Source organism: Accipiter gentilis, chromosome Z (genome assembly GCF_929443795.1).
Source record: "Accipiter gentilis chromosome Z, bAccGen1.1, whole genome shotgun sequence".
Classification (NCBI taxonomy): Eukaryota; Metazoa; Chordata; class Aves; order Accipitriformes; family Accipitridae; genus Astur; species Astur gentilis.
Window position 1 is genome coordinate 42,396,503 of NC_064919.1, and position 17,473 is coordinate 42,413,975.

The following is a 17,473-nucleotide window of genomic DNA, read 5'->3' on the forward strand; positions in this document are numbered from 1 at the left end:
CTTGCTGGTCAAGACCAAGGCAAAAAAGTCATTGACTACCTCAGCCTTCTCCATGTCCCAGGTAACCACGTCTCCCATTTCCTTCCTGAGAGGGCCCACATTTTCCCTAGTCTTCCTTCTATTACCAATGTACCTATGGAAACTTTTCTTGTTGCTCTTGATGTCTCTGGCCAGAGTTAATTTTATCAGGGCTTTAGCTTTCCTATCTTGATCCCTGGCTGCCTGGACTATTTCTCTATATTCCTCCCACACTACCTGTCCTTGCTTCCATCCTCTGTAGGCTTCCTTTTTGCATTTGAGTTTATCCAGGAGGTCCTTGTTCATCTATGCAGCCCTTCTGGTGTTTTTGCCTGACTTCCTCTTTGTTAGGATGCATCACTCCTGAGCTTGGAGGAGGTTACCCTTGAATATTAACGAGCTTTCTTGGGTCCCACTTCCCTCCAGGGCTTTATCTCATGGTACTCCACCAAACAGATGTGCACAAGTCTTTAACAGCCCTGTCAAGACTTTCAAGGTTTTACAGGTCAAATATTTAGATTTGTGAATTCTTAATAAATCTTCAATCTTAGCATCTTTCAACAGACAGTAAGTGTTTAACAAAATACTTCAAAGCAGCCCATCAACCCAGAAGACAGGAAAGTAACACTAATAGGTAAAAAGAGAGGTAGACATTACTAAATAATTTAGCAAAGCATTTATTATTATCTTGTAACACAAACTGTATAGCAGGAAGAATTTAAAACCTGCCAACAATGACAAATTAAACATATGTTACTGCTTTAGTTGAAATAAAATCAAAGAAATTAAATTACCATAGTTACCTAAATATCTGTCCATTGATTCCACTTCTTCACATTCAAATTCAGGTTTACTTGCAGAAGTTCTTCGCACAGCATAATTGCCATTCTTCGTTTGTGCAAAAGAGGTATCTTGAATAGGATGAAGCATTTTAGACCCAAACTGAACTCTGCCTTTCTGGCTTTTACACTTACAGCTTTGCTTTCTGGCATGAACTTTCTCAACTGCTAAGTTATCTTCAGACGATGAAAATTCATCTATATTCTGAGAATCACTTTCCCTTCCTTTTCTATTGTGCTTCTTTGCTTCTAGCAGAGATGTGGAGATGTTACCTAGTCCGTTGCTACGGGCATGTCTATTTTTCCATTTTGGAATGCCTAAAGTTCTTAACTTTCTTGATTCAGAATTATGGCAAATTTCAATATCATCAGACTCATCACTTACGTCACTTTCATCTTTCAAATCTCTTGTGCTGTTCTTGATGTCTTCAGAAGACATGACTTTGCTGAAATTTGACTCAGTACTATGGCATCCAAATTGCCTACTGCCTCCCTTAAACACAAACCCATCTTTTTCCTTTGCTAACTCTTCACAATTTTCAGATGTTGATCTGTATATTTCAACTTTTTTAGTAAGCACTGGTTGCTGGCATGCTGGAACTTGGGTAGGAAAGATGACATCATCACCCTCTTCAGAACTGTCTTCAGTTTCCATGATTATATCACTTTGCTTTGAAATGCCTTGATCCTGACTTTCTCTGTCCCCTTCCTCCTCAGAGCATGACAAAGCAAGCCAGTCTGTACTACACGTATCTTGTTTATCAGTTCCACCTGGTGACTGAGCAGCTTTCCCATGCTTCAAAACAGGCAGATGGTTTTGACACAGTGATTTGTGAAAATCACTGTGCTTGCTATTTACATTTGTTCTTATAGACTGATCATCAGAACCTGAATGATGAGAAGTATAATCATTATACCCTTTGGTAGTTTCAATTTCTCTCTGCAACAACTTAGAGAATCCACACTGCATTAAGGAAAGCTGTCCCTTTGTTACCATTAAATTATCTGCATTGCAAGGCTTCCTTCTGTCACATTTTTTCACAGAAGTTTCCAGAATATCATCATCACTAAAGTCATCACAAAAATCCATTTCTTCTCTTTTTAATTGTGCCTGAATGCTTTGGGGATCTCCATCTTCTTTAGAGTCTGGTTGTTCATACTAAGAAGAAAAATAATTGATGGCAAAGGTATTTAAGACATAAATAGTATATGGAACACACCTAATTCCAAAGGAGTGTAAAAAAAAAAAGTGGATTTCTACTATGTTAATCAAAAAAATATACAAAACAGTATCATAATATACAAATAGAAAGCAAATGCAAAACAAATCATAAAAAGAAATTATATGAAAGTCTTCAGGAGAACAAAATTTTTAGCAGAACAACAATTAAAATAACAAAAATATTATGTATTTGAGAACATATGCTGCACACTGCTAAAACAACCTATGTCTTCACAATCCACACCCATATTTTTCTAGCTTATACTAATCTTGTTGCAACTTTTCATCCTTCAAAGGTAGTTTGAAAAGTGACTTCATGATTCAAACCTTAATACTGTGTAATGACATTCATAAAAAAATATTCTCACAGCAGCGGTCAACCTCCTTGTATATCGGGGCTAACACAGTTCAAAAGAGCTATGAGTACATAATATTCTGCATTAAAATTAGTTGATGTCTACTGTAATCAAACAAAAATTACACCCAGGCAACCTTAAAACATTCTGAAGATACAGAAGTCCAGAATACAGCTCCAAAACTGCCTACTACTAAGCCAAAATTACACCAACATGTAAGCGGAAAGTCAGAAGGGTGAATACTAAACTTTTGTACATGAAGTTTTAAAATTAATATATGAATCCTGATATCACCCTGCTTATCAAAAAGCATTTAACATAAGCTAAAAAAGTGACTGTTTGTCACTAAGTCCAATGTGAGATCATGACCATACAGTGACATATTAGCAATGTGATGTTATGACCAACACGATGGCACACTGATTTAAATTAATACTGACATCTACCCACAGAAATCTCCAAAAAGCATAATAGACAGTGGCTAATTTTCAGTACCATTCAGTGTGATTTAATCTAACAATATTTTCACGTTAGAAGCCATATTATAGACCTAACTATTCATTTCCCAAATCACTTGAACACAGTGTTTGGTCAAAAACATTCATAAAAATGCTCCCATAAAACCCAACCTTTTCAGAAAAAAAAATATAAAAATCAATCTTGTTCCACAAGGAAACTATTAGGTATATCATTAAAAAAAAGCAAAAAAAAAAAAAGAAATCCAGCACTGAACAGACCACTGATTTGGTGGGAATGACTGTACATAATGAGTACATTAACTAAATAGCCCGTGTCTTCCAGAGCGGTCCACAAAACCTGAAGCAAGCTTTCAATCCTCTAAACAAATTGTACTCCTTTCCACCATTCCCTAACCAAAATCTTCTAAACATCAGTAGGTGTCAGATTCTCAACCGAATTCTTAATTGGAAAGCTGTCATGTCATATATCGTGTCATATCATAAGGCTGTCACTCAAGACACTAGAGAGCAATGCTTCAGTAAACAATATTGCTCTGTAATAACAGCATGTTAGTAATACCTTCATTCAGACTGAGGATATTCAAGGTTGTAAACATCACAGAACACCATATAACCAGATGTTCAAAATATTCCATTTTAAATACAGAAATACAGACAGGATGACATTATCCAATGCTTTACAATATGTAAAACCAGGGGCAAGCAGACAACAAAAGATGGCAAGTGCAATATAGGGTATTATCAGCCTAATAACATACTGTCCACATTTGCCACTCTAGTATCAGGAACTAGAGGGACTGGCACGCTTTGGTCCATAGTCCAAAAAGACATCTCACCTTTTCTGAGCTGCATGGAGGAGTCTCTTCCTTTAGCCATGTAGTTGCTGTCATGACTCCTGCTTCTACTCGCCCTTCCCTCTAAAACAATCAAGAATGTATGTAATAAAAACTGTATCTGTTCAAGTTAATAAAGGCAAGCCCAGAAAAAAAATAAATAGTTTTTCTTTCTTTCTACAAAAGGTGTAAGCACTGGACATATAATAAGCAAGTCCAGACTAAGACTTACATTTTGGCAATACACTTACTGCTCTTTGATCTAACACGTAACCTGCAGGAAAAGTAACATACTGCATAAATTGGGAGGATCTTATACATACACTGTCTTAATAATTTTAAACTTTTCCAAAGCAGAATACCTGCTACAATATTCATATCCCATACCATGTTTTAATTTAATTTAGAGAAGATTTGAGCTTAATATCCCAAAGGTGTATGTTCTTACACCACATTACTCTTTTGGGTATGCTACCTTTATACGGCTATATCACACTCCTCAGCCTCTTCCTAGCATAGGCAAAATAACAAAATGAAGAGAAGGATGGAAAGAAACCTAGAATAAAGCTGCAATAAATTGCAAGATGCAAGTTAGCTGCAGAAAACATGCTGGATAAAAAAAGGTATAATACTGCATATACTTAAAATTCATTTGCACTATATGCTAAGGAATTGGGCCAACAGCCTTTTTGGAGTAACTAAGAAATGAATCTCAATATATGAAGTCTTAGTTATTTACTCCCACCCTGTAACATTTTTAAATACAGCATTATAAAATATATTTTATTTAACAGGTTTTGACATCTCAAAATGTACTATAAAAAGTTGCTGTGATCACAAAAAAAACATTTTTATGATCAGAATCCTGTCTTAAAAAGTCACTAAAAGGTATCTGTGCACAAAGCTGACAATATGTGAAAGTATCATAAAAATAACTTACAGCATTTTTATTAGGAAAAGAAATATATTAGCAAACTTTGATTTCCAGTATTTTTTGATTTAAGGAAATTTATCTGGTCTACATCAGAGTGAGAAATTACCATGCCTATTTCATTTAAGGCGCTACATAGACAGGTACTGCTTAAGTTTCACCATTCTTTTTTATAAGGTGTTTCCATACAAAATTATGACAAATATCTCATGAGGAAAGGAAAAATGTAAAGCTAATAGCCAAAAGCAAAAGGGTAGGACTTCACACCTCCAGGATGTCTTTGGTAAGACAGGACCCATGAGTCCTGAGTTTGAAAAGATTATGGATCCCAAAAAGCTCTCCTTGATGTTCCTTTGATCCTTGCACTGCCTCGAAATACCGCTTAGCATTTTCACTTCCAACCACCGCACAGTGAAGTTGCTAAAACAGAACAACACAAAAGATTTCAAAACTGTTTGCTCCAACAACATGTCAGAATTTCCTGGCATGCACATTGTATACACAGCTTTCGCTGGAGCAGGCAGAAATTCCTAAGGGAGGATATTTTGTTTTCATTTCCCTGGCAGATGTTGGTATAATAGATTGTGGTATAATACGAACCTGTTTGAGTTTACTGAATAAAAAAATAAAAATATTTCAAGTCTTTTACTTCACTGTTGTCCAATATCAGACACCTACTATACACACCACTGCCACTCTATATCTTGACTGCTCATCTTTCCTCGATACTAAATTCTTAGTATTTTTTCATAGTCCTTTGCATTGTATGCTTACTTGGTAAAGACTAAATAAAGCCACCTGATTACTCCTACTGCTTTCTTGAATTCAATTTTAATTATCATGCACTCTTGCTAAGTTGACTCAACAGAAGTGACTTCAAAATCTTCCAGGTAAAAAGGAAAGACAAGTAAATAGTTTGTCAGGGAGAATTAAAACATTTTTTAAGTCAGACAGGTTTAGCTGCATTCCAATGACTGCAAATTTTCAACGCTTACATAATTGGTCTATTTGACTTTAAGTGGAAGAAAGTCAAACCCATGGTTTTAAGGATACCAGACCTGTAATATTTTTGTAACTGTCTCTAAGCAGTTGGTAGTTCTTCAGTTCTACTCACTTCTAGTTCTAGCACTGAACAGGTATTTTCTTAGACAGCACACCCCTTGAATTATGTAGGCCAGTAACTATACAGTAAAGTTCTAGTTTAATTTTAGCTAAGCACAGTTTGCATCTTTCTTGAATTATGCATAGTATTTACAAAAGTATACTTTAGGATACATATATAACTTACTCGGTTTTCTATTATGTTAGAGTTCAGTTTTATTTACATCAGATTCTTCAATCACCTATGACTAGGTCAGACAATCAAACACCACTAACAGAAAAAATTCAGCAATTTTAAATTCAAATAGATCTCTCAGTAAGAATACACTACAAACATGACAAAGCATTTTCACATAAATTCATTTCATGAAAAGGATGGACGACAACATTTAGCTCTCTTGAGAGCACATTTGTAGAGTTCACCAAAAGCCATACGTCCACAGGCTCTCATGGTGTCTGAATTTTCAAGACGCAGAAAATGCATTTTCTTCAAAAATTACTGAAAGTTTCCTAACTGTGCTCAAGTGTCAATAGCAGGAAATGCAATCCAACTGTTAAGTAAAAAAAAAATAATATCCCAGATTTACAATTACTCTGTTTACTGCTTCCTAATCAACCTGAAAAACACAAGTCAACTTGAAAAAAAAACCACAAGAGCCTTTCAAGAAGTTTTATATGTGCCTTTTGGAAATCCAAACAGACAATATCCAGGTGGTCTTTATCTACAAGATCACCTATTCCAAAGACATCAATGAAGCATGACTCCCCTTCTTCAGGATTTTAGTGAATATAGTCAGCAGTACTCTGCTACTGCTCATTTTGTTAGCCTTTCTGAGACCTCTCCTACTGACGCTTGCTGTTGAAATGAATCCTCAAAAGTACTTTGCACAAGAAAAATTTTGGAACAGGATGCTCTCTAAGCTTTTCTGTGAATGTGGCTATAAAAAATAAATCAAGCAGGTTTTTTGGAGTGAACACTCCTTTAAACCTTGCTAAAGTCATGCCAATACAGCAGTACAATTCCTGCCTCTGATGTGTTCGAAAACTAAATTATTAGCTTTTATGTTTTGAGACCACTGTCACCCAAGAATAGTTTTTGGACTTACTGGGTTTTATATTTAACTTGCCTCATTAGTATATGATTTCAACTATTAATACAATGTCTTCTTCATTCTGAGCTTCTGACACAGTCTCTGAAAATTGCCCAAATACCTGTGAGGGCTTCAGCCCATCACCTACTTCTTTTAATTTCTTCTTAACAAGTTTCCACTTTTTTATTTAGGTAATTTTGTAAGAATTAAACAGGACTCTAACAGCTTTTTGGCTTCTACAAAGCACTGAATTTAAATCAGATAAGAGTCACTGTAACACTTTTGAAAGTAGCATTTTAAAGCAGGCCATACACGTTACTGAGAGCAGCTTAAGATTTGATCTTCCAGCTGCAGGTTTTCTGACTATCTGCTCTGTGAAATCAGATCATCTTAGAACCTTATTCTGATTTGTCACTTACTTAAATCTTAGGACAATAATGACAATCTGTATACTACTGCATTTCCCACTCAATCAGCCTCCAACCTGCTCCTTGTAAATAACCTAGCTACAAGAGACTGCTTGTCACTGAAGACTCATTACCAAATTTTTCCTATTTATGGTCAAAAATTCAAATTATTAGGTTAATTCACCAAATTTCATAAAGCTTTCTTTAATATATAGTATCATTTGCCCACTGAGGTGACCTACTTTGTCTTTTCTATGTGATGCGTTCTTCAGGACAACTGTATCTCCATGATTTTCTTCCTTTCTCCAAGTTTCTATGCCTATAATGTCAGTATCTTAACTCAAAATCAATCACCTTACTACTTTAACTTGCAACTTTTGTTGAGAAAAACATCTTCGTATTTCATCTAGTTTCTTATTATTCTGCAGCCAGCTCTTTGTTGTTCAAGTTTGCCTATTTTTTGTTTTAATTCCGATCTCACCAGGAAACAGTTGCTAGATTATGGGTTCCTCAAACCACACGCATTGCTCTTCCCAATCTTAGGTGTTTAAACCTATCATGCAAGTAGAAAAATTTGGAGAGAGCAAGTGTTTCAGGTTGAGTATTCTGGCAAGCAACATCACTTATCATCTTTGTAACAGCAGCAACTACAAGCTGTTTCGCCCTCCTTTTATAAGCAAGTTTTCACAGTCAGGAGAGTAACAATGCCTTCTTGCTTGTCTTCTATAGCACCAGCGAGATTTTTGCTCTACTTACTCCAACCTTTCATAAGAAAAAGCTGCCTGAATCAGACTGCTGCAGATACTAAATATAACTCTCGCAGATATATTTGACAAGTCTTTAAATAAAACACTTCTCTGTATAACCCGATTAATGTTAATTTCATAATTAAACTGTCAAAAGTTACAGAAAAACTTGAATAAAAATATAATTCTTTTTTGTTCTTCGACAATCACTAAATGATATATCGCTGCTTAATAAGTTAAGACAACAGCATGTATCATACAACCAAGGTAAACTACAATTTTGCTATAGGCTAGCTTAGCTTTCAGTCATTGAAACCACTAAAAACATCTCCCAATTTAAATAGTTTGTGAACTTTACCTGTTTATAAACTTGTCGCAAGTACATCATCTCCTCCACAGTTCCCAAGGATATCAATCTAAACACTTTAACAGCTTTGTATTGGCCAATCCTATAAGCTCTGCAAGGACAGTGGCATATTAAAAACCATTTTTAATCAAGAAAAAAGTAAGAGACAGCTCTTAGGGGTAGTAAAATAAATAAAAGCATTCCAATAAAACAGGAGTATTCTAAATGATTTATAACTTGGTTGTTTGATTATTTTTTTTTAATTTTACTTTTCCAAGTTTTCCTCAGTATTTTATTCCCTTTTCCTTTACCCTTAGTTTTCCATGCTTCTTCCCAGGCCTATCCAGCTGAAAAAGCTTCGTCCTCAGTTTGTATCACAAGGCCTGTCTCCGACCTCTCTTGAAAACACATCTTCCACATTTTTCTCAGGGGTTTTTTTCCCCTCTCTGAGTCCATCTGCTCTTGCACAAGATATCCTTCTATTTGCATTATATAGGAATTAGATCACAGATTACTTGGGGCAGCCTGTTCTTTCTTATCTTTATAAAGCACTTTGTAAGTAACAACATCATAAAAACAGCTAATGGACTGGCAGCGTTCTATCTAAATAGTAAATTCTGAGACTTCTAAATACTATATTCCAAAAATTCAAGACAGACTGAACCAATTTATAGAAATGTGATCTTACAAAGATTCTTTAAAGACAGTCCCTTTCAACAATACACATTTCAAACACATATTTCTCTAGAACAGGTGCACATAAACACCTCTCAGAAGTCAGAAAGACCCTTAAAATGGAATTACATAACTGGATGGGACAACAGAAACAAGTTTATTTCTGCTTGTGAAAATGTACAAATCTACTGGATTTTGAAGGTTTCCAATATTCTTTACTTCAGCTATTCAAAAGTCTGTCCTGAATTCCTAGAAAAACATCCTATGGTCAAAAAGCCTTAAAAGAAAAACCCAGATACCTGGACATATTCCAATGGCACTTCCATCAGAGATGGAAGTGAGTGCTGAAAAGACACTAATCTCCACAAGGGTGAAACAGAAAAGAAAATAAATGTTTTTCTTCAAGGATTCTGGAATTCAAAATATCACTTGAACTAGGGTCAACTACAACCTACTCTGTCCTGGCAAAGAAAGCAAAAATGCCATCCAGTGACACACACACACACACACACACATTCTCAAGATCACAAAAAGTTACAGTAACTATGGCTTTTTTTCCTGATGACCCCACCATAACAGTGCCACAAAAATAAAATGGAAAACAAGAAGTAAAATTCAGGGTTAAAAATAAGAACAAAGCTAAAATAATATAGCTGCACATTTATTACTGGTTTGTAGACAAGTCAGACTATGTAAAAAATTTCTTCCCTGAGGAAAATTTTAGTTGGACAATCAGATTACAGAATCAAAGCAAAAGAAGAGTACAACACAGATCAAGCTCTATACTTTGAGGGTGTACCTGTCAATAGCTTGGAGATCATTTGCTGGGTTCCATGTAGGATCAAACAGTATAACAACATTGGCACCAACAAAATTAAGACCCAGTCCACCAGCCCTAAAAAACAAAAATTAAAAAATAGAACTATTTGACAGTGAGAAAAACTTTTTTTTCAGTGTATTAGGTTCATATTGGCATATCCTTCCACAACATTAAAAAAAAAGAGCACAATAGAGATACTAAAAATAGTGGGGTACAGCTTTGTGTTACTGTTGTGTTAATAACCACCAAGTACTCAAATAACCACTGGTGTAAAATGCAGTCTTCTCACCTAAGTAGCAAGAAGATTACAAACTGTATGACTAGCTGAGTCACAACCAACTGCTATCACCTTGATATAGTAGAAGACCTGATTGCTACTTCATACCCACTGAGCCCTACAGAGACCAACTCCCCCAACAATTATACTGAAATACATGACCACTTTTATGCCAGCTAACATTACAGAAGCAGGAAAACTATAGCTGAAATAAAGAGTCTGCATTAGATTTTACTTCCTCTAATCCCACTACATAGTTTTGACAATAATGCTATGCCGCTTCCACTAAAATGGTCACAGTCTAGGGTAAGTCATATCTATCAGAATTAACAACTGTCACAAGTACATTTGTACAGTATGCAAGTCAACCGTTAAAAATGAAGTTGGCCACACAGCTGCCTATGAGCAACAATCATACCGGTCATTCCAAGGAAAAAAGTCGCTGTAAGAAAATTGTCTACTGTGAGGGTTAGGAGTCACACGAGTACCAGTTACATCATCTTAAAACATTCAACAGCTGTAGTCTGCTTTCAGGTAAAGCCTGCAAGCCAGTAAAGAATTTGAGCGTATGGCTAACCTGATGTACCTAACTAATGCCCTGCTGAATCCACAAAACTGCTCAGTTACTTGGAGTTTGGCATGTGCATAGCTGAATGATTTGATAGGAACAAAAATGAGGAATATACCACTTCTCATCCAGCTGCAAAAAAAGCAAATACTGAAAACTCTTTTCAACTGGCTCAACCAGCATTCCTACAAAAAGAGGCAAGTTCCTAAATAAGTACACACTAAATACTATTATTAACTTAACTATTAAAACAATTCTTCACATTAACATAGAAAGCACTAATTTCAAGTGTGGTTTTTTCCTGAATGAAGTACCATAAGAACAAAAGTCAATCCCATTTAATTTACCAAGCAGCTAGTTTAACAGATTACATTATATTCTACTTGTTTAAAGCAGTGGGAAAGGTTTCCAGAACTTTTCCGTGGGAAAAGTTTCCACGTATAAGAATGAATGAAGACAGAAACCAAAAGCTTATGGAGCCCCACTGCTTTTTGGTCTTCATGGAATCCTTGTCAATGTAAATACAGTTGTGGCCTCTTCCTTCCAGGTGTGGTGTGGTGTTCGGTTAGTTAAATCTGGAAAGGGAGAGGATGCGGGAACCTGCCAATATTAATGGAGGTTTCCGGAGGATGAGCGTTCTCAAAGTTTGAAATGCTGAATAAAAATCTTTGTATTTTTCAGAATACCTTACTGTATTTCAGAATTTTGGTGTATTTCTTTTTAGTGAGGACAGAATTCAGCCTCTCATCTTACCAAATCAACCCTGCAGTCAGACTGAAACGTTAAGTCAACATGTTTTTCCAAATACTTTCTCATAAAAAATTGCAATATTTGGAACTGAAATATGAATTAAACCTCAGTGCAAAGCCTTAGTGCAAGTAAAACAGATTGACCATAAAGATTAACTAAACAGGATACTTAGCTTTATAAAGATTTTACCTTTCCATATTTTTAGGTATGCCGCAAAAATTCAGATATTCCAAAACAGAAAAAGAATGGCTCCTATATCCTTCATAGGCAGAATGAATGCAGTAGTTAGTTTGCGCATTGTAAAGAATATCTTCCATTTTAACTCTCATTTCAACTAGCTGCTAGTCATTACTGCAAGATGGTCCATGCAAATTACTATAATATGGCTCAAATGAAGATCCCTGTATGAAAGGTCTCATAGCAGTTGTGTTACAAACAACAGTTTTCAAAAGATCACCTTACTTAAAACTGCACACTGTGTTAAATAAATGGCTTGTTTTTCTATCCTGCCACTGACAACTTAATACCTCCATGTTCAGAAGTTACATAACAGTATCACATTAGGAAAGTTTCCATGAAAGCTTTGACTATGTAATTCTATTTACTGAGGTAAGTTTTTTATAGTTAGTAAGTTCTGTTTGAGTGATATCTCGTAGCTGAGAGTTCTTTTCAATTTGATTGCATGCTCATTAAAAATTATTTGCAACACAGCTGTGAATTCGAGTTAAAAAAAGCTCTGTAAAAGTAGCGGACAGCAGTCCAGTAATTGAGAGTGCTGCAGGTAGAATGGAAGTGTATACTGTAATGTTTCATAATAAAAAACTGTCTAAAAATTTCTGTAACCATCATCTCTTCATCATCCAAGCTCTTCTCCTTACATTAAAAAAAAAACACAGAGATGCAGAAATAGATTTTAATTTATAATTATCCCAGAGGAATTAATCTAGAGAAAGACTAGCATGGAAAACCTGAAAACAGCAATTCAGCTTTAAAGGTAGGAATACTCACTGCTTTTACTTCTTCCAGAACACTATGATGGAACAGGACTATGTAGACTTCACTATTGTACATATACAGTTCCCCTTCTTCAGGCTAATCAGTGTCAATGGAGTTGCAAGCTCTGACATTCCTCTATCAAGTTACAGCAACTCCAGCAATTATTTTAATGTTTCTAAGCATGCCTCCAAATGCCCTTCTCTTCTTCCAAATAATCATATATTTTCCCAGCAACACCAGCACAGGACTGCAGTATTCTGAAACAGATTATACTTAATGAGCCTTAGCAGTTCCAACAGATGTATACTTATTTTTCCATAGAGCTCAAGGCTGAAATTCATGACATATACCTAATGGTTTGATGGAATTTACAAGCTCTGAAGAAATCAATCATATTTTGTCAACACCCATAAAATATATTTAAGCATATAGCTGTATTAGAGTCATAGCTATCTATAAAAGCATTATGGATAGCTATATGACTGTGTTTGATACCAACATTAACTGCAAAACCTGAGGTCAAGCTATACAGATAGACAGATTTTTATTTTTTATTTTATTGTTTAAGGCCCCATTTCTCAAAAAAACTCACCAACCAATTAAAATCAGGATTTCCAAATGTTTATGGGTGATACACAGGCAATTCCAGGCAGAAACAGCATTTTGCTGGTATAGAAAAAATGGAATATAAAACCAGGAACACTGTAAATTTAATAGTGAATTCGTCACCACTGTCTGCACTGTAACTCACTAATTTATAGATTTAGCTTCCTGTTTAAAGTTGTATGTTAACTGTGCCAGTGGAATATAATGGCAGATTCAAGATCACTATGCAGGGAATTCATCCTTTGCAGAATGTATTTCTGTAGCCAGAAGACTGTGCAAGTATTTTCAGCAAAAATCAACATTTGGCTCTCCAAGCAATGGGACTTTCAGAATACATACAAGTTGACTACACAGAACAGTTGGCCAAAAACTTTGCAAGAAAGTACAGACAGAAGAGTATGACCCAATTCTGTCAACTTACCATAATATACTGTAAAGTCCTAATGCCTGAAATCTGAGTAAGAGGAAAGATGCAGAGTAGAACTAGAATAAATCACTTTCTGATTTCCAAACAATTACCAAATTAAAGCTGCTTCCATTAGTGTATATCAAGCAAGAAAAAAGATCACTTCTTGTTAACTGTGATAAACTACACAAATAATTGTACCTTCTGTTTTGCTTATTAAATGCTAGTTATATTTACTGCAATTCCATCATTGTTCGTTCCTTCCATTCACTCAGTAAGATGAGAAACACTAAAAACAACAGAATCAAGACTTGCATCTCAAGCACCACCAGCCAGCACTGAAAGCTCACCAGTCTCTGTATTCACAAGCTTTCATAACAGAGGAGAAAGTCCATCTCTGTTTACCTGACCTTCATTTGTATTTCTATGTAAGTTAATGGAAAAGAACTGAAAAGGTTATGATCACACAACTAGACTGGTAGAAGCACAAACTAGAGAGTCTTTTCTTATGCTATGGATGCGGTAATTCCCTGCTGTCTTCAGAGACAAGGAACAGGGACTCACAAAGGTCTTAGGGACCTAGGGAAGCTGATGGCCAGATTCCACAGTTGATGGTGATTACAAAGTGACTGTATAGGCAAGAACAGGACTTTCATCAAGTTTCATGGAGTTTTCCTCTGGGCAGGAAGATTAAAGCTTCTCTTTGTTCCCTTTCTGCCCTTGCCTGGTAACAAACTTCATTCAAGATGAAACACAGAGTAGCCAGAATTAAAAATAAAGAAAAAAGAAAAAAAAAAAGTCCTCAATTTCATTAATTTTAGTTGAACATATTGCTCTATTTCGAAAGAATTCACTATCCATCAGAGATTGCTAAGCAGATCTAATAGGTAGATACATTTTTAAAAGACAATCAAGGATTGTTTGAAGTATTTTAAATAGACATATGCTAATTAACATGGTTAATAAATTACAGTAACACCAAGAGATAATTTTTCAGTTCAATATAGCATTTCAAGTTCACACTCACTTGCTAATTCTACTAGTACAGTACAAGAAATTGAGTTTGTCTACAATAAAAGGAAAGCTTTTTGTGGATATGACATAATAATAATAATGAGAATAATAATAATAATAACAACAACAACAATGTTTTAATAATAATGTTTAAAACCGGTTTCCTTGCTCCTACAGCAACTGGAAATTTAAAACTAGGATTCAGAAGACCCATTTGTTTCAGATCTTAGAAGTCCTCATAAAGCAGAGGAAAGGGGAAGGGAGGAATTCTCCAGATATTTTAAGAAGCTTCAGACCACAGCAGTGAGTCTGTGTTTATTAACAGACAAGAGAACAATTCACTTCCTTAAAAAAGTGATCCCTCACAAGGTCATCAATCAAAATGCAGAGTAACCTGTTCACTAAGCACTAGAAAGGCAGAATGAAACAGACTACAAGTTAAATTTTCTTACATTGTAGATACAAGACATATGTTAATTTCTTGAATGCTGTTGAACTCTCTTACAATTCTGATCCTATCTTCTGATTTTGTATTTCCATCAAGTCTTCGGTAATCTAGCCCAGTTGCCATACAGTATTGTTCCAGCACATCTAGCAACTGGGTGGAAAAATAAAATAAAATAAAAATTAAGTGCTTACTATCATCTTTTTAATTAAACATAATCACAGAGGCCATGTTTCCCAAATATATTTGCAATAGACCAAGCATTGAAAATGAGAGTAGATCTTCACCATTTTGGTATTAACATCCTTGACTCTCGTTAGCTGTGATTCTACAGCACTCAAGGTGATTAATGTTGATCTGCTGTGGTCTCACTCAGTCCTCCAACCCTGGCTGCCTGTCCCTTCTCTAAGTGATGCTGAATCAGTTCAACCCAATAAGCTAGCAGACAACTTTTAACAGTTTCCTACCATCTTAGCAAATTACATTACTTGAAATACAGTAAATGAGCACCAGAGCCAGCACAGAAACACACTGTTATGCACAGTTGGAGTTCAGAGGGATGGAGTGAAAGACTACAGTAACCAGCAGTCGGTCTGGTCTTGAACACCCTGAAGGACAGCCTAAGAGACATGAGCATTTTACTACAGCATCTAAATATTAAACTTGCAGACTTCCTTAAAGCCACAAAATTATTAAATATTTAAGACTCTGACCTGTCATTCACACTGTTTTTTAACACTTTTTAGTCCTATCATTACAAATATTTAAGTAAAGAAAACCATACTACAGATTGCACCATTTCAGGAAACACATTATTCCCTAACAAGAAAATCAAGGAGCAAGTCCCTTAAAAGTGAAATGCACATACACCTCTAGCTCCAATTAAACACTGTTTTAAGTTCAAACCAACTAGTTTAGCAAGTCTCAGGGTATAAGTTTCATCACTGCTGATGGTCAAAAACCAGCAGAACAGAGGAAATTTAACTACTTTCAGTGCTAACACAAAGTATGGTACTTCCATCATAATTTGCTGTGACACTGCTCTAACTCAAGACATACCAGCTGAACTCAGTATGAGCTATCTACACCTGAAGTAATACAAGAATTTTAAAAAGCTCTAAGGAAGGCAGAGTGTTACATTTGTTTTGCTGTCACCATTTTTATCAAGAGATAACATAAGGTTTCAATATACTTCTGGAGTACAGCACACTGTCCTCATCATTATTTCCCATAGTACAGAGAGAAAGGAAATGTGGTTGACAGCTGTCATCTCAGTGCTTTACAATTCAGAACTCACTGCTGCAGTTAATTGATAAAAATCATACAGAGCTCACCTTTGTAGAAAAGGAGAAAAGAAGAACTTTATCCTTGGTTTTTTGGAAGTGATTTAAAAGCTGCTGAAGGACCTGTAAATGAACCACAGAATACAAATGAAGAGGTTTTATCTACAGGTCATCTCACACACACTTACTTGTGTTTTCAACCTTTAAACAGGCTACACTGTAATTAATTGTTTGTAAAACCAAACAGAGGCATAACACAAAACATTACTAACATAATGAATGTGCCAAAGGTAATGGAGATGCTGGACCTATGCATTTTTCAGTGATCTACATGGAAATCCTGCTGTAAAAAGGCAATCATATCACTAATGGGTAAATTCAGAAGCTATTTATGTCAGGGCAACAAAATATTACTTATCTCATGCACTAGCTCACCTTGTGAATTTTTGCACTTAACAAATGCACAGAACTGCCCTGAAAACATGAAGGTCTGTTTTAAGTTTTCTGTACTACATCTGAGTTCAGAACTTCTTGGAGCTTGTCTTCTTAAAATAATCAGTGAGATCTATGCCCCTCCCCGCTCCCACTCTCATCTGTTGCTCTGTTTACAGTAGGATCCAGCTTCCCAGCCTCTGCACAGACCCTGAAATGCCAATAATCCGCCCACACACAATGTTCTTCTGGTGGGGAAGCAAATAATCCAGACCCTTGTGTATAATAGTGATACTGTTATTTTCAACAGGAGCATGTCCACATCTGGCAATGGCAGCTCCAGAGTACCACGCAGAAGCAACACACAAAGAGGAAGAAGGAATTTTCTGTACCATGTCTGTTGCTTTCTCCCAATATATGGGCAATAAACATTTTAAAATTTATATTTATTCAGTGATAAACAAACAGTTAATCAACACTGATTTCAGTAAAAGCCTAACAAATCTTTGATAACCAAATAATGATGAATATTTATATTAATTTTACAGTTCTGGATAGTGTCTAGAATATAAAATAGTAATTATACATCACTTACAAGCCCTTTTGTATATGTTAGCCAGCCAGTTATAAGTGAAAACAAAGTAGAAACAAGATAATCCTTGCCTGGTTTCATTGTACAAGAACATATAAACCAGGATTTATTTTACTGAGAAAAAATCCGCATCAGGTAATTTAGCAAGAGCTAAATGACTTATATTTGCATTTCATTTAGCCACATTAAGAAAAAGAAACAGAAGAAAAACAGTGACATGCTTTTAAAGTAGAAGGAGTT

The 17,473-nt window shown here is 35.5% G+C and overlaps 1 protein-coding gene across 12 annotated transcripts in view; it reads right to left on the reverse strand.

Annotated features, from left to right (window-relative positions):
* ERCC6L2 (ERCC excision repair 6 like 2) overlaps nucleotides 1–17,473 on the reverse strand; it is a 76,421-nt gene that overhangs the window by 34,680 nt on the left and 24,268 nt on the right. For 7 of the 12 annotated variants that reach the window (XR_007505152.1, XR_007505153.1, XM_049796241.1 and 4 more), the window contains 7 exons: nucleotides 16,261–16,332; nucleotides 14,934–15,079; nucleotides 9,844–9,939; nucleotides 8,382–8,481; nucleotides 4,946–5,098; nucleotides 3,751–3,831; nucleotides 822–2,016 (listed from right to left, as the gene is read on the reverse strand). Coding sequence is in view for 10 of the 12 variants with exons in the window: in XM_049796241.1 (XP_049652198.1) it covers nucleotides 822–2,016; nucleotides 3,751–3,831; nucleotides 4,946–5,098; nucleotides 8,382–8,481; nucleotides 9,844–9,939; nucleotides 14,934–15,079; nucleotides 16,261–16,332 (1,843 nt within the window). In the remaining 2 variants the exon portion in view is untranslated. Of the gene's footprint in view, nucleotides 1–821; nucleotides 2,017–3,750; nucleotides 3,832–4,939; nucleotides 5,099–8,381; nucleotides 8,482–9,843; nucleotides 9,967–12,467; nucleotides 12,558–12,589; nucleotides 12,713–14,933; nucleotides 15,080–16,260; nucleotides 16,333–17,473 lie in introns of those variants that run through there. The other 5 variants (XM_049796244.1, XM_049796243.1, XM_049796245.1 and 2 more) reach the window with 5 other exon arrangements.